Source organism: Clavelina lepadiformis, chromosome 3 (genome assembly GCF_947623445.1).
Source record: "Clavelina lepadiformis chromosome 3, kaClaLepa1.1, whole genome shotgun sequence".
NCBI classification, from domain to species: Eukaryota; Metazoa; Chordata; class Ascidiacea; order Aplousobranchia; family Clavelinidae; genus Clavelina; species Clavelina lepadiformis.
The window spans coordinates 20,822,583-20,843,253 of record NC_135242.1 but is presented as its reverse complement, the minus strand read 5'-3'; the positions used below and the strand labels follow the sequence as shown (position 1 = coordinate 20,843,253).

Here is a 20,671-nt window from a genome sequence, read left to right as displayed (position 1 = left end):
TCGAAATGGCACGTGTCAAATGAAATGTCATTAGGAGATACCAAATCAAATATTTAACTGTTGTGCTTATTCCATACATGCATATCAAATTTGGAGATGGGTGGCGTTATGTTCAGCAATCTGTATTTTTGGGTCTCAAATCAACCTTGATATCTGCTTAACTTAACATGCTTAAATTATGTTACATGTATAAAGTGAGTTAATATTAAGATCACTGCGGTATCGAAAAGAATGTGAAAATAATTGACAGACGGTTTGGACAGGTATGTGTCTTTGTATAGTAGAGAGGCGTGTGCGCGTGTGATTACTTGTGATTATCCAGGTCTAGCAAATATAGCTATATTTTTACGAACAATCATGCTAGGTATGCTTATACATGTAATGTTTATAAAAAAAAATTTATAGCAATGATAGTTAATGATGAACAAATTGAATGGGAAAAATAACACATGAAATGAATCTGAAAAAAGCCTGAAGTATGCGATGAAAGCTCTGTATTTGAAAAAGGATAGACCTTGTATTGCCTATATAAATCTTTGGCGCCACCTATCATCACTGCGAAAAAACTTCCAACGCGTCATCATTTTCATGTTGGTGAGACAGCAGTTGTGGTATTTTGGTTGGAAGAGTTTTTATTGTTTATTGACTTTAAAAACAACGACGATACTTCACGAAAATCCTTAAATTTCAGTAGGTAAGAAGCCAAAAAAAACAACCCGTTATTTAGTGGACTTGAAAGTATTAAAATGGTAAGCCAATTTTACAAGATTAGCTTGTTTAGATTTAAAAGTTCTGAAGTTACATTGTCCTAAACTTGGAAACTTGTGATTTATAAGTTTTGGGTTAACCGGTAATATACGCATTAGATATTTTGGAAAAATTGTGTGTTACTATAGATACACTGTTACTTGACAAGACATTTTTGATAACTGTTTACTGTTAAGCTTAAAAGTGCTTTAGGTTTACTATTCCATTTTTTGATTTACAGCCACTTCGGCTTGACATTAAAAGGAAACTCAGTGCGCGATCTGATCGTGTGAAGTGCGTGGACTTGCATCCAAGTGAACCATGGATGCTAGTTTCTTTGTACAATGGTAAGCAGAGCTCCCAAATAAAGTATATAAAATGTGCAGAAAATTTCAAATTTGCGCAATAGGTCTACTTTGTTTATTACTTTTAGTTGCAAAATATTTGCAAGCCGATGCCCAAAATGCTTTCAATTTAAAAAAGAATCAAAGTGCGTCGACAATTTCCATTGTTAGTATTGGCGATCAATCTTGCCACCCAAAACAAGATGATGGCCATAACTCAGAAAGGATCTATTTTGTTAATGCGAAGAAAATTAGAAGAATTAACTGATTGCTTCTATGGTGTCATAAAATTTTTGCTTTTATGGTCTTTTATTATAGGAAATGTTCATATTTGGAATCATGAATCACAAACATTGGTAAAATCATTTGAAGTATGTGATCTTCCAGTTCGAGCCACTCGTTTTATTGCAAGGAAGAATTGGGTGGTTACTGGATCTGTAAGTTGTCTTCTTGTAACTACTATTCTTGTTGTTGGGATAGATTACCTTTCAGAGTATTTGATAGTTAAAAACTTCAGAGATTTGTATGTATATTATCCAATTCCTTTTTCAGGATGACATGACCGTGCGTGTTTTTAATTACAACACGTTGGAACGCGTTCACTCATTTGAAGCTCATACTGATTACATTCGCTCCATCGCTATTCATCCCACCCAGTCTTACATACTTACATCAAGTGGTAAGCTACCGACCTACTTATAAATATAGTTATATGCAATAAAACGAAGCCTATGTGTTTATGATAATTTTTATTTTAACAATGTGGTTGACATACTTGTGTTCCAGATGATATGCTTATAAAGCTATGGGACTGGGACAAGAAGTGGAATTGTGCCCAAGTTTTTGAGGGACACACCCACTATGTTATGCAAATAGTTATCAATCCAAAAGACAACAACCAGTTTGCTAGTGCTTCTCTAGATCATACCATTAAAGTCTGGCAGCTTGGTTCACCAACCCCAAATTTTACACTGGAAGGCCATGAAAAAGGTAAAATAGGACTGACTGTAAAATTTATTGGGCTTGTTGCAAAAGTGGTAGGCTATATACTGTATGTACATACTACATACATAGTTGTTTTTTTACCAAGTTTTGCAAAGCTACAAGTTTTTCTTTATTTTAGGAAAATGTTTTTACCTTTTTTAACTAATTCTAGATGTTTTTGTCAACTTTATTGTAAATATAAGCCTACTTTTTATATACATATATATGTCTATTTTTTATGTGGGTCATCTTTCATTTTACATCCTTAGGTGTAAACTGCGTTGACTATTACAATGGTGGAGACAAACCCTACCTTATTTCTGGAGCTGATGACAGACAGACGAAAATCTGGGATTATCAAAACAAAACTTGTGTCCAGACATTGGAAGGTCATTCTCAAAACGTTGTTTGTGTCAGTTTTCATCCTGAGCTGCCTATTATCTTGACTGGATCTGAGGACGGTATGTTGATGGCAAGTTAAAAGAATTTAATGTGTGCATATTTCGTGCTTGTATTATATATTTATCCTTGTGAACATTAAAAATCTTAGAAACACGTATTGAGTTTTTGGTTATTGTTTTGTGGTAAGTCATGACTAGTTGATCACCAAGCTTTCAAAGGTTATTTTGCATAAAGGTACCATTAAAATCTGGCATGCCAACACTTACAGATTGGAAACTACTCTAAATTATGGAATGGAAAGGGTTTGGTGCATCAGTGCAATGAAGGTATTGCAGTCATTTCAGTTTTAGTCATGTTTTGATCACAAAATAGATTAGGTGTACGTAAACACGGTATAACAGTAATAGGGTGTTCCACACATGGTATTACTACTACATAGGCATTTATCACAGACCTGTTAAATTACTTAGAGCTGTATAAAATCCTTTTCAAACAAAGTTACGCTATGAAGCTCCTCCTGTTTATGTATTTTTTCTGTTTTTAAGTTCAATTTGTTTCAGTTTAAGTTTTGCTTTTTTTTGTATTAAGTTTTCTTGTGTTCTTATTGCAGGGTTCGAATAATGTTGGTCTTGGTTATGATGATGGCAGCATCATGATTAAGCTTGGTCGAGAGGAACCTGCCATGTCCATGGATAATAATGGAAAGATTATCTGGGCCAAGCACTCAGAAATACAGCAGGCCAACCTTAAAGCTATGACAGGTGGGGCATGATATATATTTGCATTGGGTATATTTTATGACTTACCACATTGTATATGTTATGGTAATTGTCATATTTTGCCCAATTTATATCTCTTGTTTAGATCAAGATTACAAAGATGGAGAACGGTTGCAATTACAAGTAAAAGACATGGGTAGTTGCGAGGTTTATCCACAAAATCTAAAGCACAATGCCAATGGAAGGTTTGTGGTTGTTTGTGGAGACGGAGAGTACATCATCTATACAGCGATGGCACTTAGAAACAAAGCATTTGGATCAGCACTTGAATTCACCTGGGCCAATGATTCGTCAGAGTAAGAAATTTATTTTAACTTGCACCAATCAATCACAACAAAACTGTTTCAAGTAATTTTTATTATTTTATAGGAAAATGAATGTTTTTATATTTTATCTAGTGCTAAAATATTTTATCGAAGAAAATTGTCATTTTTAGCCGTAGCAAAGTTCATTAACACTAAATCAAAAACGTGTATAACAGCAATATTTGCAAACTTACTCATTAATGTCAAGAGTCAAATGACCGTATGTTCTTTATAAAAGCAACAATATTCTTTTCCTTCAAACATTTAAAGAATAACTGGTTCAAATATGCAAATAAACATTAATATTCGATGCAATTTCATGTTTCGAAATTTACTCGTCAAATCAGTCGTCACACATCTAATGTAATAGACTGTTCAATTTGTTGACCATGTGTGTCATCAAGGTATGCTGTTCGTGAGAGCACCACCTCGGTGAAGCTCTTCAAGAATTTCAAGGAAAGAAAATCTTTTAAGCCTGATTTTGGTGCTGAGGCAATTTATGGGGGGTACCTTCTCGGAGTTCGTACCAGTCAAGGACTTGCCTTCTATGACTGGGAAAACCTGGAGTTAGTCAGAAGAATTGAAATCAACCCGAAGAATGTATGTCCATCTCTGCTAGTGCAACTGCATTTGTTGACAAGACAAACAATACCATATTTAACAAATGTTTTTATGCTTCTATATAATTATTTCTGTCATTTCTATGAAAACATTAATGTTTGCCGTGGCTCGTGTCATTTGGCCTTCATATACAACAGCTGTTCATACACACAAGAAGTAATTGAAAGGTAAACCTTAAACTTATTTCTGCAGGTCTTCTGGTCAGATAATGGAGACTTGGTTTGTATAACCACAGAAGAGTCCTTCTACATCTTGAAATATGATCAGTCTAAAGTGGAAGAAGCAAAAGAAAACAGTGACTTGATCACAGAAGATGGAATCACCGATGTCTTTAATGATGTTTGTAATAATTGTTATACGCTAATTAAAAAAGATATTACTGCAATATAACACTGTAGTAATCCCAAGTATTTTAAGAAATCAACACTTCTACACATAACGGAATGTTAAATAAACAAAATTGACTGTTACGATGACCGCACACTTTTTATGTTTTCTTTATTTACCAGGACCTTGGCGAGGTGGAAGAAATTGTGAAGACTGGTTTGTGGGTTGGTGATTGTTTCATTTACACAAACTCCGTCAATAGACTAAACTACTTTGTTGGTGGGGAGATTGTCACCATTGCCCACCTGGACAGGTGCTATGCTTTCTTCTAAACTAACGAAGAAGTTTTGTTATGTATCAATCCAACCTGGCTTATGTTATAGCAATAAAACTTTTGAATATTTTTTATTTTTTTCGCCTGCAGGACTCTTTATCTTCTTGGATATATGCCAAGTGATAATAGACTGTACCTTGGTGACAAAGAATTGAATGTGGTAGGTATAGGACCCAAATACAAACCCTTTAATTAAATACATTAATGTGTTGCAAGTTGCTGCATTGTTTATGCTGTTGATTTTTTGTCCAGGTGAGTTACTCACTTCTGCTGTCAGTGCTTGAGTACCAAACTGCAGTGATGAGACAGGATTTTGAAACTGCAGATAAAGTTCTTCCGTCCATTCCAAAAGACCAACGAACCCGAGTGGCTCATTTCTTAGAAAAACAGGTGCACATGAGAAATAGCTTTGATATTCATTCAGTCTGGATTTCAAGATTTCACTGCACTTAAATTCCGAAGTTTGAGGTTGTTTTGTTATGTAGTAAGTTTCGTTGATTTTGTGCCCACAGGGTTTCAAACCCCAAGCCATGGCTGTAACCAGTGATCCTGAGCATAAGTTTGAGCTCGCTCTTGGTCTCGGTGACCTCAAGGTTGCATATCAACTTGCAAAGGAAGCACAGGTTAGCGCTTGCTACTTCGAATATAGCTAGTAGTCTAAATATTTCTTTACACTGCTCCAGTAGAGGTTCTATTGCGAAATGTTGTGAAGCTACCAATTCATTTAATTCTGATAATCCTTAGGCTGAGCAAAAATGGAAACAGCTTGCTGAACTTGCCACCAGCAAGTGTGAGTTTGGATTAGCTCAAGAATGCTTAAAACAAGCTGAAGATTTTGGAGGATTGCTTCTTTTAGCCACATCTGCTGGTAATGCCCCGATGGTGAAATCCCTTGCTGAAGGCGCTGAAGCTGGAGGTAGAAGTTAATAAAAACAAGAAGTTTGTTACTTAATTTTGTAAGACCAAGATGCGTTCGGGAAGCAGAATCATTGTCACGCCTTTCTTCCTTCTCTTGGGTTAAAATGCAGTGCTGTACACTTTACTGCAACTAGCTCCTACTGATACAAAGCTATGTTCTGGTTGTTATGACTTTACTTTTTTTTATTCAGGTAAAAATAATGTTGCTTTTCTGAGTTACTTCATAACTGGACAAACTTCAAAGTGTCTGGAGCTCCTTATCAACACAAACCGACTCCCAGAAGCAGCATTCTTTGCAAGGACATACTTGCCTAGCCAAGTTTCAAGGTATATGAGTCGAAAAAATTTTTTTGCGGTACTTTAAATATTTTTTATTGTTCAGTAGGTTCAAATCATTGTATGAGCACCAGCTACTCATGTATAATTGACCACACTAACTTCACTTTTTTGCATCTTGTGAAATAACAGAGTTGTGCAACTATGGAAAGAAAATCTAGCACAAACGAACAAAAGGGCATCGGACGCACTTGCTGATCCTGAACAATACGAGAATCTGTTCCCCAACATGGCTCAGAGTTTGGTTGCTGAGAGATATCTAGCAGCAACAGAGGAGCCACGCTCAGCTGCTCATTATCCTATGACTCCAGTGAGTATCTTAAATTCTAAGTAGTTGTGTCTAATTAGATTTATTGTTTGTCACTATATTAACTTACTATTAAACAGTATACGATTGCTCATGCTTTTTCATTTCCACCATCTAATCAAGTAGCCAGTCTGGTTAGGTTAATAACTTGCTTATGCTAATTTTTTGTTTATTTATGAAGAGCAACGATGACCGCAATGTTCTAGAAGAATCCGTTGACTTTAAAGACAGCAGTACCGAAAAAGCAGAGGTGATTTTTGTAACGTCGTATATTATATTATACTAGGCATGTTAGTTGTGTGCTTTGAATGTCTCGTCAAATTTAAAACATAATTATATGTTTTGAAATTTTTTTGGTTGTTTCATGTTTAATTGTTTATCGAGTTGAGTCAGTTTGCACGATTTTTGTTTTATTTCTTAATGATAATTAAATTTTGTTCCTGATGCATGATATAATTTGTAGGAAGATGAGATTGTTCCAGAAGTTTCTATTCCTTTAATTAAACCTGATCCATCCCCTGTTCCTGAGGTTTGTACAATTTTTTCTCATTTTCCAGAAAAATGAAAGAGTTTAACCCATTTGCTTGGTTTTGTTTTTGCCTGGTGGTTGTAACTAATACTCACCTGCATCCTTGCTATTGCGTCGATCGTTTCCTTTTATAATTTGTTTCAACTGAATTTCCAGGCATCAGAGGCAAACAATGATACACCTGAACCCTCTGAAATTGCAGAGCAGAAGCCAGCACAGAACGACGCAAAGGTGTCACAAGACAAAAGGACGCTGGATGACTTTGACGTAGATAGCGCACGAATAGCTTTCTGAGCATGCTGCTATAATTTTTTTCATTTTGCAATTCGTAGAATATATGTTTGTAATGCTAATGATAAATTGTTTTGGATGCTAACAGATGAATTTTAATTTTTTAATGTTTAAAAATTCTGACTGATTTTCCGATTTTGATTTGAAAATTGATCATCAACACCATTAATTTATTATTTGTCTACATGACATTATTTTACCAACATACATTTGTATGTCGTCATTTGAATCCAGTAGTCCAGGTCTGCTTCTTATTAATTTTTATAAACCGTAGTAAAGTGTGTTATAATAACAACTTGCTCTTTTCAGTTTGGTGTTCTTGGTTTTATGGCTTGTACATTGCGTTAGCCACAATAGAACTCTTGAATAATGTTTTTATCTTTTTACAGGATTTGGAGCTTGACATAGAAAATCTGGAACTAGACGATGATGTAGACACAAGCGATATTAACTTAGACGACGAACTTTTGGATGATTGATTGTAGCCGCGAACGTACAGTGCTTGTACAAACTCCTCTGAAGAAAAGTTGTCTTTTTAGAGAGTGGTTATTTATACGTTTTCATGTATTTGTATCAAATATCCTAAACCTGTGTCCACGCTCCATTACTGATTAATAAGCGAAGTGATACAGTTCTGTTTATGCCATATTCCGGAACGCTCTAATGTGTGAAAATGTGGTGATATTGATTGCATATTTGTGCTACAGTTCCTAGATCAAGAAACGCCTTTGTGCAATAATGGACATCGCCAATGTAAATACATTTTGGTGCACTACGTATAGTAAAAGCATATGCTGAAAATTCGGTCTCTATGTACTAGTTTGTGAAAGGAAGTTGCAGTTTTAGCTTTGTGCACTGGTCTTTTTCGAAATTTGGCTATCTTTTCAGAAACTTATAACCTCGTTTTAAGCTAAAACTAGTCATTAACGCTTCATAGTACGACTGTTAGATCGATCGCTTTGTTGCTAAACGACGTAATACGGTGAAACAGACTAAGGTGAGATTAAACGTGAACTAGTATTAGATCGAATAGGTGACCATGGTAGTCGATAGACTGGCCAATCCAAGCTGAATGTGATTTGCTGATGGTTTGTCAGTTAGCTTCTTAGTTGGAAGTTTCACCTGAAGTACCGGCAACCATAAAAACTAATGTGAAATACAGTAGAACTCGCATATAACGAACAAGTCGAGACCAGCGATATTCATCCGTTATATACGAAATTGACCCTCGGCACACACGCAGGCTCGCCAGGTCGCCAGACTGTGTTAGAGCAGGTAAAACGACTTTGTGCTTTGGCTATATTCATTACAGTACGTTTTGTAAATTGCAGCAAAACAACAAAATTTGAGCTGATAACTTGAAATTAATTAATAATTACTGTCATACTACATACTACAGTTTACCTTAAACCCAATATACTTCATAATGTTGCAAAGCTACAGTGAAACTTCAATAGACAATAACTTTACTCGTAATTAGATTTTCTGTTTTCGATAAGAATCAAAACTCTTGATAGCTCATTTGTCATCGAACAAGGCATTATACTTTTGCATAAAATTGTGTTCACGTTTTTCAAAGCTGCCGGCATATTAAGCTACATGGATCGAGATGTTAATCCGTGTGAAGATTTCTACGGTTACGCGTGCGGAGGTTTTATCAGAGATTGGATCATTCCTGACCGCTGGCAAACAGTATCCACTTTCACAGAAGTGGATGAAAGAAATAAACAAATACGAAAACGTAAGAAGACTACCAATCATTTTAATACGAAGAAAGCGTTACAGGGATTTGCAAGCGAATAATATAACAACAGAAAGTGCAAAAAGTACATTTTTTGAACTGACGGCTTGAAACTCTATACACGTCGCGGCAACCGCAAAATAATCAACCGAAGAACACTAACTGAAAATATAAATATTGCTATACAGTTTACAGCTATTGTAGAAGTTGCTTTTCAGCTTAAAATTATGAAAAAGATTAAGTTTTGGTTGGAACAAGTTCTCTTGCAGTATAAGCATATTAATCTCGATTTTCAAGGCCGGGAGATATTGTTTTATTTAATCTGAACACATTTAAGTTGAATAAATATTCTATATCAAGGCGTTTTGGAAACACTTTCCGAAGACGATCGAGATTCAATTAAGAAGGCGAAAGAATTTTACGCTTCGTGTATGAATACAAGTAAGCATAAAGACAGCATGGTTTAAAACATTCCGTATATAGGCCATATGTACCATATACATTTAGCGCTGCCACGCAGGTTTTATAGCTTACTTATTCCTTCTTTGGTACTTGAAACTTACTAACAGTTATTGCAAAATGTCTCTAAACAAATAATTTTTTAAGTGCAACACACAAAAATATCTACAACATTTAGCAAAACTCGATTCCCTCGGTGTGGAACCTGTACTGGAGCTCATCAAGCAAATGGGAGGTTGGCCGGTGATCGGTGATTCTTTTGATAGAGATTCATTCAACTTGGAAAAAACATTAGGCGCATTCACTTCTGGTTTTAGCAGTAAAGCAATCTTATCGGCCTGGGTGGGGAAAGATGAGAAAGATTCTAGCGCAAACATTTTCCAGGTAACTTGTAATGAGAAGCTGTTGTGTGTCGAATTAGCTTTGTACAAGGTAATCTTATAAATTCAAAACAACAATCATAGATAGGTAAGCCCGATCTTGGACTAACCGATCGCAAATACTATTTGGACGATGGTTTAAGACAAAAAACACATCCTGGTTATCGCAAGTTTATGTCTGACTTTATCACAATGGTTGCTGGTGACAAGGCAAATTCTGACACAACCGAATCTGTTGTTGATCAGGTGTGTATTAATCTTGAGTAACCAAACATATCAATGTCAATCAAAAACATCGAAGTTCGCACGACTAATTCATGTATGGCCTATTTAAAGTGAAAAGAAAATTCCACATCTAGAAATTAAATTATAAGCGATTATACAAGCTCAGGTTTTATTCACAGATTGTCCAGTTAGAAACCGATATTGCACGAGCAGTCAAACCAAAAAGCGAAACTCGAAATATTACTAGCAGCTATAACAAGATGTCGTTACAAGAACTTGCGAACGAGGTTTCTGGTCTAAATTGGACGGATTACGTCAACACAGTTTTGTCTGCAACGGCTATTACGGTGGACGCCGATGAAAAGATTGTAGTTTACGACATGAACTACTTGAAAAACTTTGTTGGCATCATAAATGGAAAACACGAGTGTGTTTAAGCACCGAGGCTGGGTATTTGCTTTAAATATTTATTGACTTTTTTGATAATTCTTCTTTTAAGATTACTAGTAGGCTATACATCTGTTGACTGTTCAACGGCCTCCACCGTACGTCAGGCATGGTTTTGTTTCCGTAAAAAGGGCTATCCCAATGAGGATCCAAAAGGAAATTTAGGGCAACCAAAGCAGCATAACTTATAAAAAAATTGTTAAAGCGTTGCTACAAATTAGATAGTAGGCCTAGTGCCGAAATAAAAACATTATGGTTAAAACAAACAACCGGCCATTTTTTCATTAAACGTTGAAAAAAGTTACGGCAATCATACAGCAAATATAGTACATTAGCTTAAGACAGTACTATTACAGTACATCTATCGTTGTAGACTGATTCATAACTACCTCATATGGAGCGTTCTCCAAGCCAGGGTAATCTACATGAGCTCGGACCTAAGGGAGACACGCCAACCGTTCAAAGATACTCTGTATGGTGTATCAGCCGAGCCGGCGCGATGGAAAGTCTGCACATATGACACTGAGAAATATTTTCACATGCCTGTCGCTACCCTTTTTCTATCAGAAGCTTTTTCTGAAAATAACAAGAATATGGTAAGTTAGCTTATTAACTAGACCTATACTGATGGTTTCTAAATGTAAGCCTACTGCATAACTTTTACACAAAGGTTGAGCAAATGTTCGAAAATCTGCGGCAAGCATTTCGTAAAATGCTGGCCGCTTACAAGTGGATCGACCGACAAACAAGAAACAAAGCAGTCGAGAAACTCGATTTCATGAGGGCAGTATTGACCTACCCAGATTATATTGTGGACAAGTTTAATCTAAAACTCGATTATGACTACGAAGATGTGGTTATCGAGCCAAATCAATTCGTGAAAAATATTCAAACAATGATCGCTTGGGAAACAAAAGAAGAGCTTGGCAAATTGAAAGCAGCTGTGGACTTCAACGAGTAAGAAGTGTCTGACTTTTAGCTAGCTACATTTTTAAGCAATCTTGTCGAAGTGCTTTGACTGTTATAGCCTATAAATGTTGGTCGTAAGCTACTTTACTGCCTTCCTAGATGGACGACGCTTGGGCCAGCCGTAGTGTATGCTTATCACAGTCCGTCTAAGAACCAAATCAATTTTCCTGCCGCCATAATGCAGCCGCCGTTCCTTGACATCAGCCAACCAACTTCCATGAACTACGGAGCAATCGGGAGCATAATAGGTCACGTGGTTCATTTTAGATTAGCCTATTTGGAAGGTAAATAAATTAATTTAACAAAAAACTCTGTCATGGATTTGATGACAATGGAGGGACTTATGATAAAAATGGAAACATCAATAACTGGTGGACCGAGAAATCAAAGAATAATTTCAAGGAAAGAGCGCAGTGTATTATCGACCAATACTCAGCTATTCGGCCGTTCCTGGATATAGATCAAAACGTAAATTGAATAAAAAATTAAAAAGTTAATGGTATTGCAAATTTCAACAAGTCATAACAGTGTGATACCGTTAATGCGCACTTAATTTCCTGATGCCAGAGTCTGTTGTCAACTGTCAACGTTCTCATACTATAACAATTGTTGTAAATAAAGCTATTTCACGTGATATATCAAACGTTTTTAGTTAAACGGAAAACTATCTGCTGGGAAAAATATTGCAGACAATGGCGAACTTTGGCAAGCCTTCACGGTGATTATTTGATTGTGCTGTCGTATCTTGATTGTTACTATCACTGTAACAAACTGCCAATAGCCTACTATGGTGCAACATTTTCACTATCGTCTCTTAGGCTTACAAAAAATGGCAAGTTAAAAATCCTCAAGGTGATCTTCGACTACCAGGGTTTGGTAACTTCACACAGGATCAATTATTCTTTCTCGCTCACGCTCAGGTACCAATTCCGATGAGTTAGATTCTATTTTTTTTCTTTAAGGAGTCCAGCTTTACCTCAATGCCAGAAACTTTCTGAAGTAGCTAGGAAGTTTTGTGTTCAATGTTGATATGCTGAAGTTTGATAATTTTTCTCCTTTTTGCCTAAATAAAATTAAATCTGATAACTCTACATAACAGCTTAATGTGTACATCAACTTTTCTTGTGGATAATAAAACTATATGCAGTATATATATATAAATATATATGGGTATTGAGACAACAAATTTATTTCATGCGTAGGCTATATCCAAATTTGGTTCTTACATCATTAACGTTTAACTCCTTTCCACTATTTGAGCATTCGTTTCATAACCCCCAAACAGCAGAGATGCATATAATCCAACGGAAATCCATCAACCAAGTTGACACCAAAATCAGTCAAAACGGATAAACTTTTGTGATGGTCTTGGTCAAAACGAGTCTTAAAATTTTCATTGGTCCTTCTATTGCAATTTGTTTGCAAAAAGCACACATGATGAGAAATTTTATCATATTCCCCGACAACCATGCAGTGTTCACAACTGCTGTACCCCGACTGTAACTTAATACACTTTAAAGAGCTACGAGCTGGAGCATCACAGACATATATTCCATTGTTAGCCAATCTAAAGCCAATGTTATTGGAGAAAATATTGCTTGACCTCAGGCTTTTAGCATCTTCTAAAAACTCTTTCAAGTATATTTCAGGTTGTGGCATTTCTCGATCGCTTGACTTTTCTATGCTATAAACAGTGTAAACACCCGCACATATTGGTGTCATGGGAAGTCTATAAACTGATATCAAAACCGGGTACATTTTGAAATCTGGTGAGTGACGATATAAAGGAAGTCCGTCAATATTAATAACCCGTATTTTGCGGACCATAAAGCGCACCCGATTATAAGGCGCACTGTCAATAAATTGCTTTGATTAGTTTTTTGTTCATACATAAGGCGCACCGGGCTATAAGGCTTAAGGTAACGCAACGTAACGCAACGCATAACGAACGTAACGTATTTTAATTTTATACGTATTTATTTTAAGATTGCTTTAAGCTTTAAACTCGCTTCGTAAGCATGTCTCCTTGGCGCCATTTTGAGGAGCAAGAGAAATAAAAGTTTACTTGTTACGTAATGAATGTAAGCAAGTCACAATAGTACAATGAGCAAAAGAAAAAATGAGCCTAGTGAATATCACGGTTGCTAGTTGCTTTTACCGTAGTTTATTGTGTAAGACGGTGGTTTATTTATATAATAATAGTATCGGTACTGGTTTTGAGTGTAGGCAATAAAGCACTACTTGATCCATGCATTAGGCGCACCGGCTTATAAGGCGCACGATCAATTTACGATGAAAAAAAAGGATTTAAATTGCGCCTTATGGTCCGTAAAATACGGTAGAAGAAAATAATCTACTATACACCATGCAAGTGGCTATTGGTTTTACCCGGCCACTGGCTTTATCGGGTGTCATTGATTGCTTGCGTAGTGAAGGTGACCAGCTGGTGAAGGGAAAAAGCCGGCTTCTGTTTCCTGCAAGCTATGCCTAAACAGTTATTCAGTTAATACAGGTTCAGACCTACAGGCTACAGCCCTAGTGAAGTTGTTTAGTAATACTGTAGGCTAGCTTAGTAAGCTAAATAGGCCTAGATGTTAAAGTTAGACCAATAAACAAAGACAGCAAATAGGTCTAGTTTTCCGATATGCAAATGAAAGTAGCCTGGCCCAAAATGTTAAAAATCTATTTATTTAAAAAGATGTCATAATGCCATCGGGACAAGTAAGCTGTAAGTAAGTAAGTAAGGATTTTAACAAACTTTGCTTTATTGCAGATGAACTGGTGAATGAGATATTGCTGGTTTAGCGGTTTTTGATTAAAATTTGGGTGGAAAAGATGGAAACTGCTTGCCATGAACCAACCATCCATCCTTATTTTCGACATAAGGATGTTTATGTATTATGGTGTGTTTATTGTGACAATGAATTGAGTGATCGGACTATGAAGGCAATCCTACTTGCTGACATAAAAGTTGATTTATACTCCACTGACCTTCCTCCAAAACCGTAAGCAGAAACGTTCTTTAATCTTTCATCATACTTAAATTTTGGTTTATTTTACTTATGCCAGACTAAAAATCTTGCAAAATAGACTAGCAGAAATGATTTCCCTTCTTTATGGTTTCTTTTCCCATCCACTGACGTACATGTCCATTGAAGCAATTTTCATTCATCAGTTACTTTAACACACTACCTGCTCGTCTGCTTAATTTTTGCTTTTTCAACTTATGTTTGATGGATTTAACTAATTATAGGTTTAGTGGCCGTGTTAGTTGTTACCAGCAAGTCATAACGTTATTTCTCTTTAACTTTTTTTAAGCCTTTTCGGCTTTTTCCTGTTTATTGGCGCATGTTAGTAACAACTACCTTGATTTTTCGTCTCCACGACGTTTCTGACGGAAAATAAAATGTTTGATTGATTGGATTTCAGCTAGGCTAGTGCATAAAAAAGTGGTTCGAGAGTTGGCCTTGCAGTAAATGTGGCTTGGGTTTCGTGTTCGATACCAAGTGGCGCTATGCCCTTGGGCAAGGCATTAACGATACTTGCTCATATTCAGTGGACCTGGGCAATACTATATAAAAAATCATTAAACCGCAATAAAAAAATTTATGACAACCGGAACACAGATTAGTTCAGCATCCATGTTTCGAGTGATGAAAAATCATTGCCAGGTTTAAGTCATGCAAAAACTTTCCCCAGTCTGAGTCCTCATAAAGATTATAAAATCATACCTTACGAATTGTAGATGTTATTTTATTGTAAAACTTGCTCTTTTTTGCTGAGCTTTTTTGGTTTAGTGATGAAAATTTGCCACATTTTTTAAATTACCAAAATTTCCTATCTCTCATTAGATGCAAATTTCCTTTTTTTCTATTTCAACTTGCAACAATTTAGTTTTTTTAATTTTTCTGGTCCAATACGAAAAGCTGTAACATTCAATACACATAACCCTACTGATCTTGTTTCTACTCTATGCATGTTAAAAGAAACAAATACATTATATAATTGACTTTCAATGCAGTGAGTACCAACTAGTTGGTTTTGCATAGTGATTAACTTTTTTTTTGAACATGACTCTAAAATCTGGCTCAATATTTAATTTGTTATTAGCAAGCAGAGGTCACAGGTCAAATTTTGCTTGTCTGGGTAAACAGTGCATTATATGAGTATTTATTAACTTTGGACTAAGCATTTCAGAATTACTAAGCTTCCTATGTTGAAAGGTTTAGTATCAATGAACACATTTTCGTGTACAAGCCAAATAATAGCCTATATATCATAAAGGTTGCAGTAAAGAAACTTTTTCATGTATACAACATTACAATAAATCCACTTGGTTCAACAAATCAGGCCCAAACTCACATATTGCTATCTGAAATATGGCCAGTTCTAAAATTGTATGCCAAAATATTATCAGCATTCCTGTTTCTTCAAAGCATAGAGGACCACAAGACAATGATTTTGAACAGTTATGTTTTTTTTTTTTATATTAACAAAGTTAGCGCTAGGAGGAATAACTATGTCAAATTTTTGTTAATAATATAGTTATTAGTTACATAAACCCACTTTAGGTTTTTCTAACTATGTTATCAACATTATGATGTATATATATACTGTTTACGTTAGACCTATTGCAAAAAACAACACTCCTACTTTTTAGTTATATTTAAACAACAAATTGTCCACTCAATTCAGCTATAGATTTGAAGAAATGATGGGCAATAAAAATCTTTAAAACGAATTTTAAAAAGGGGAAAGTAGACTTACTGATTAATTATTAACGGGGTGTTTACAGCACAGTATCAAACTACTATTGTGATGTTCATTGCAGTGTAAATTCTCTATTGATAATATTTTGTCTGTAATGTCAATTAGAATGACGAATGTAATACAAAAGTACCTTTGGTCCATGCTTAAATCATTGACTACCTGAAACTAATTTATGTTATTATTTCAGAGCTGTGGACGTTATTGGAAGATATTATACAACTGATACATGCAGCTGCCAAATTCGAGACATGGCCTGCACAAAATGGTTAGTGAGCTATTTTTTGTAGGGTTAAATTTAGTCCATAAAGCTTGCTTGTACCTACTGATATGCAAAGTTGCGAGTAACCTTTTATGAAAATACATTTTTATACGGTCACTAAGTTATATATTATTTATGACAAAGCAACATCATCAGGCCGCAATTAATTAAAAATGGCCTGAAAATTTCCTTCCATACAATATGTTCTTATATCTTTCCCATACTTAACTAAAAGAATGGTCTTGTTTCTAATCCATCTCCTGACCGTCTTATTCTAATATATTTGATTTTGTTCTCGTGTTGATCTTGCGTTTTTGACAAATTTAATTGGGCTCCCTATTTTGGACCTGAAACCTAAGTCAAATCATTAATATATGGAACTGAGTTATTCCAAACCAACCAATCCAAATCATGTCAGATGCCACCAAAATAATCTGCAAAAATAGAACTGCACCATGCACATTTTTAACAAAAATTACACTTATTTACTCTGATTAGACATCAACCGATATATATGTTATTTTTCAGGGCTGATACCGATCAATTAGTAGTCAAAGAAGCTGATTATCAATATTTGAAGGCTGTATTAATTTGTAGTAAAATAGTAAATCTTGATGTCAAAATTTTGAAAGATGCAAACTGTAATGTTTAAATTTATGTTGAAATACTTTTATATACTCATCAAACAGCTTTTGTTTCAAAAGCATGTGGTGCAAACCAAATCTTACACCATCAACACATTACGGCAAAGGAAAATATTTTGAAAGTTAAACAGCTGTGCATGTAAAATTTTCACTACTAATTGGCTGTCTATTCCTGCCTTGAACTCTGTGTATAACCAAGACAATGCTGGAAGCACCGTTTATGAAGCGAGCCAAATTACCTGGTTTTAAGAGTGATCTGATATTGGCTGCCGGATAAAAAAAGGCTGATGCCTTTGTGTGTCAATAATGCGAAATATTGACTAGGACTGATAATTAATAATAGGTCGATCCCTATTCATACTCACTTTGTAACTGGTTGTTCATGCAGGTGTTTTTGTTATGTTTGTATATGAAGAAATGGTTCATATGAGAGTTGAGAGAAATTTAATTATACATGTATAAATAATAGACTTTGACAAGTAACACAGATATACCATATATGCAGTAAAAGTTCATTAACTCCACCCCCTTCTACTCAAAACCTCATGTACCGGTACGTAAAAGCACCGCTAACTTAACTAATCCGGGCAAGATGTCTATCAATACAAGATTATATATCAGCAAATAAAAATTCTTGACAAAATCCTAAAACTTAATTATTTTACGGTTTTTGTTTCTGCAACATCAAGTATATTTGTCATCCCCTGTCCATAAACAAAGCTTATTCTCCCCAAAATAGTCAGAAGTGATAATTAATAAAAAGAATTCATACCAAGCAGAGTGTCCACACTCGAACTGTCATACTGCCACAAATATTAATGGATTTTAATGATTGATTGATGCATTGCTGTACAGGTCAAGGCAATGAACAGGCTCATTTTACCAATATTTCATGTTAATGAACATTACCAACTCCGAATAATTTAAGTTAATCAATGTATCTTGTTAGCATCAAGTTAATTGACCCGATGCTGTTATATTTACATGTTATCCATATTCTATTTTTATGTCAAATAGTTGTCACCATAACTGGCAAAGAAAGTCCGCCTGGGCAGTTTATCACGTTTTGAGTGGAGATATTTCATACCAATGCTATTGTATATCTAAATTACTGTATATCAATATAATGTATATCTAAATTACTTCGCTACTTCATTTTTTATTTTTTTAGTGGAAATCCCGTTGGATATCATGTTGTGCTACCCTGTGCTAATTGTTTGGAATCGTGCAATAATGGTCATTTTTGGATCTTTCACCAGCACACAACAAAAGCCATCCAGCGTCTGAATAGAGAAGGTTTGAACAATTTGGCTTATAATTACTTGTTGTATCTTTTGTTAAAATGCTATATTTACGGTAACTTAATTTGTTTGGTATATAAGACTAAGCGTTTGCAGGCATGTTGGTTTGGTCCGACTTGCATGCCGAGTTATTAGATTATGTCAGTGCTTGCTGACAAGAATATGTACTTTTTAAGAAAATCAGACTATATAGTAGCCCAGCCCAATAAGGCAATATCACCGAACTGAAATCATACTCACCAAGATCAAGTCTTGCACTGTTTTATACAAAAAAATTAATTATCATAAAATACATTGTACTTAATTTTAACAGAACTAGCATCATTTAAATAAAAATTGCATTATAAGCAACAAACTAGGAGAACACGTGACACGTCAGTGAAAGCAAATAATGATCTTTTATGCTTGAAGTTTAATCAGTTAAGTGCTATTTCTGGATTTCATGTTTCCTCGTATACTTTGCTGAATAACACTGCTCCCAATATTAATGCTCAATTGAAATTTTGTATTTTCTACATTGTACACTTGAATTTTAACAATAGGTGTTGACATAGAATTTCTTGTTTAGGTTCCAATGTCCTTACATGGGGAGCAATGGAAAAAGAACTGGAAGCAGAGAGAAGTATCTGTTATGATTCAGATGATGTGTGTCGGTGATAACAAAGTGTATCTGTGACATTAATTTCCCTTTATTGTTACATATTTCATGCCATTTTTGATCAGAGAGTTCTGCCAAACAGAAAATTTAGGTTCATTGTCAATGCATTGTATATTTGCATTGTTTGAACGTTATTCTTACTAGTTTAATGAAGATGTGCTTATATACGCTTGGGTTTTACTGGAAGCTTTGATAAATGGAGTTTTTTTAGCGACTTGATGTTTTCATTATACTGTATTACATTACATCATTTTCATTTTCAAACAAAGTTATTGTACAAAAGCTTGTAGTATGTTATTTCTTACAGAGTTTCCTAAACGTATACAAAAAGCTTATGTTAAAATATTGTAAAATAAAAATCAACATGTCAAAAAAAGCCAAATTAGCCTGTTTTGACTGAAAAAGTAACACCAATAAGCTAATCATCAATCTAACTTTGCATTTTTTGTATTTATTATTTCAAGCCTCATCAGAAAAATATATAGATAAATAATAGGTTTATTTTTGATTTTCTGACCTGCAGTCCCTGTTGGTATAATTCCTTCATTTTTTGGAATGAGTGTTTAACAATTTCTTACAATGAGTGAATAGCTACAATAGCTATCTATTGGCGTTTGAAACCCTTCATTCACTGAGGTGTTTGTCTTTAAATTTTGATTAAGAAACTGCTCTTGTTTATTTTACATACTTTGACTTGCATCGATGTTAGGACCATATTTTAAACCACCAGTATTCTATTTTTTCTAATGCATTTAATAACATTATTGTTGTTTACTGTTTGTACACGATGTTATAATTGTCTCACTGTAAAACCATCTTCAAATATCTTTTTGTGTTGTTATATTCATAATATACAAAAATTTCTTTCAATTTGACTATAATTGAATGTGATCAATCTCAGTTATTTTTACGTGGTTCTAAAATCAACAGTGAATTGCATCAAGCTTCACATATATTTGCCGAGGAGACGATTTTCAAATTTGCTTCTGTATGTTATCATTCATTGCAATCAGTTGTAAATTTTTATGCTTAAACTTTTATTTATTTACCATAATCTTAGATAGTATTAAACGCTTATCCACAATGGTAACGCCATGGTGCAGCATATTTTGTGTCAAAAGCACTTTTCTAGGTAATCTTAAATATGAATTGCAGTTAATTGTGTTACGTTATATTCTTCATGTGCTCTGTCTTCAAACTGCTGCCTAAGTTCAGTAGATAATGTTTAACTTATTACTACAATGACTGAAATTTTGAAATTTTGCTAATTAGTTAGATAGTTTATTGTTGTAAAACTGTAAAATGCAGTTGAAAACTGAGAGCTAGTTAATAGAGCTGTTATTCATTCCTGACTTCTATCTACACTGTTTAACTAAATGCTATAATTTCTGAAATTTGTTGATTAATTACATAGTTTATCTTTGTTTACTGCAAAATTGCAGTTGAGCACTCTAAGATAATGAATAATATTATTACGCATTGATGTCATTGTGGTATTTCAAAACATTTTTATTAAATACTCATGTCTGCTTATGAGTGCATGTTAGTAGCATGTTAATGTTGATATGGAGGGATTGGATTAGTGTGTTAGTCT

The 20,671-nt window shown here is 34.7% G+C and overlaps 3 protein-coding genes and 1 pseudogene across 7 annotated transcripts; 3 read left to right on the top strand and 1 right to left on the bottom strand.

Annotated features, from left to right (window-relative positions):
• The first annotated feature begins 583 nt into the window (after window positions 1-583).
• Window positions 584-8,025, top strand: LOC143448521 (coatomer subunit beta'-like). 5 transcript variants are annotated; one of them, XM_076948300.1, is made up of 22 exons: window positions 584-749; window positions 989-1,094; window positions 1,410-1,528; window positions 1,644-1,770; window positions 1,878-2,081; window positions 2,345-2,536; window positions 2,712-2,803; window positions 3,088-3,238; window positions 3,342-3,552; window positions 3,966-4,161; window positions 4,375-4,521; window positions 4,692-4,822; window positions 4,934-5,003; window positions 5,096-5,233; window positions 5,356-5,466; window positions 5,588-5,759; window positions 5,953-6,088; window positions 6,230-6,407; window positions 6,586-6,654; window positions 6,868-6,933; window positions 7,090-7,164; window positions 7,614-8,025. In XM_076948300.1, the coding sequence occupies exons 1-22, from the start codon at window positions 747-749 to the stop codon at window positions 7,701-7,703; spliced, it is 2,784 nt and encodes a 927-aa protein (XP_076804415.1). In that variant the 5' UTR covers window positions 584-746; the 3' UTR covers window positions 7,704-8,025. The 5 variants fall into 5 exon arrangements, with proteins under 5 accessions (XP_076804415.1, XP_076804414.1, XP_076804417.1 ...); XM_076948299.1 differs by having other exon boundaries at window positions 7,090-7,200; XM_076948302.1 differs by lacking the exon at window positions 6,868-6,933.
• Window positions 8,026-9,184: 1,159 nt separating this feature from the next.
• Window positions 9,185-11,922, top strand: LOC143449850 (membrane metallo-endopeptidase-like 1). The gene is made up of 8 exons (XM_076950178.1): window positions 9,185-9,406; window positions 9,603-9,808; window positions 9,889-10,050; window positions 10,209-10,456; window positions 10,850-11,072; window positions 11,147-11,433; window positions 11,545-11,699; window positions 11,753-11,922. The coding sequence occupies exons 1-8, from the start codon at window positions 9,397-9,399 to the stop codon at window positions 11,920-11,922; spliced, it is 1,461 nt and encodes a 486-aa protein (XP_076806293.1). The 5' UTR covers window positions 9,185-9,396.
• Window positions 11,923-12,675: 753 nt separating this feature from the next.
• Window positions 12,676-13,883, bottom strand: LOC143449849 (uncharacterized; annotated as a pseudogene).
• Window positions 13,884-14,201: 318 nt separating this feature from the next.
• On the top strand, window positions 14,202-20,618 carry LOC143448530 (protein FAM72A-like). The gene is made up of 4 exons (XM_076948322.1): window positions 14,202-14,450; window positions 16,403-16,480; window positions 18,290-18,414; window positions 18,988-20,618. The coding sequence occupies exons 1-4, from the start codon at window positions 14,281-14,283 to the stop codon at window positions 19,074-19,076; spliced, it is 462 nt and encodes a 153-aa protein (XP_076804437.1). The 5' UTR covers window positions 14,202-14,280; the 3' UTR covers window positions 19,077-20,618.
• Window positions 20,619-20,671: the final 53 nt, after the last annotated feature.

Excerpts from the sequence above, each read along its gene's own strand:
- LOC143448521 (XM_076948299.1), top strand. Across the intron at positions 3,239-3,341 it reads CAACCTTAAAGCTATGACAG|ATCAAGATTACAAAGATGGA; the intron begins GTGGGGCATGAT and ends TCTCTTGTTTAG. Across the intron at positions 6,089-6,229 it reads TTGCCTAGCCAAGTTTCAAG|AGTTGTGCAACTATGGAAAG; the intron begins GTATATGAGTCG and ends GTGAAATAACAG.
- LOC143449850 (XM_076950178.1), top strand. Across the intron at positions 11,073-11,146 it reads CTGAAAATAACAAGAATATG|GTTGAGCAAATGTTCGAAAA; the intron begins GTAAGTTAGCTT and ends TTTTACACAAAG. Across the intron at positions 11,434-11,544 it reads GCAGCTGTGGACTTCAACGA|ATGGACGACGCTTGGGCCAG; the intron begins GTAAGAAGTGTC and ends CTGCCTTCCTAG.
- LOC143448530 (XM_076948322.1), top strand. The coding sequence starts at position 14,281 with ATGGAAACTGCTTGCCATGAACCAACCATCCATCCTTATTTTCGACAT. Across the intron at positions 14,451-16,402 it reads ACTGACCTTCCTCCAAAACC|AGCTGTGGACGTTATTGGAA; the intron begins GTAAGCAGAAAC and ends TTATTATTTCAG. Across the intron at positions 18,415-18,987 it reads CCAGCGTCTGAATAGAGAAG|GTTCCAATGTCCTTACATGG; the intron begins GTTTGAACAATT and ends TTTCTTGTTTAG.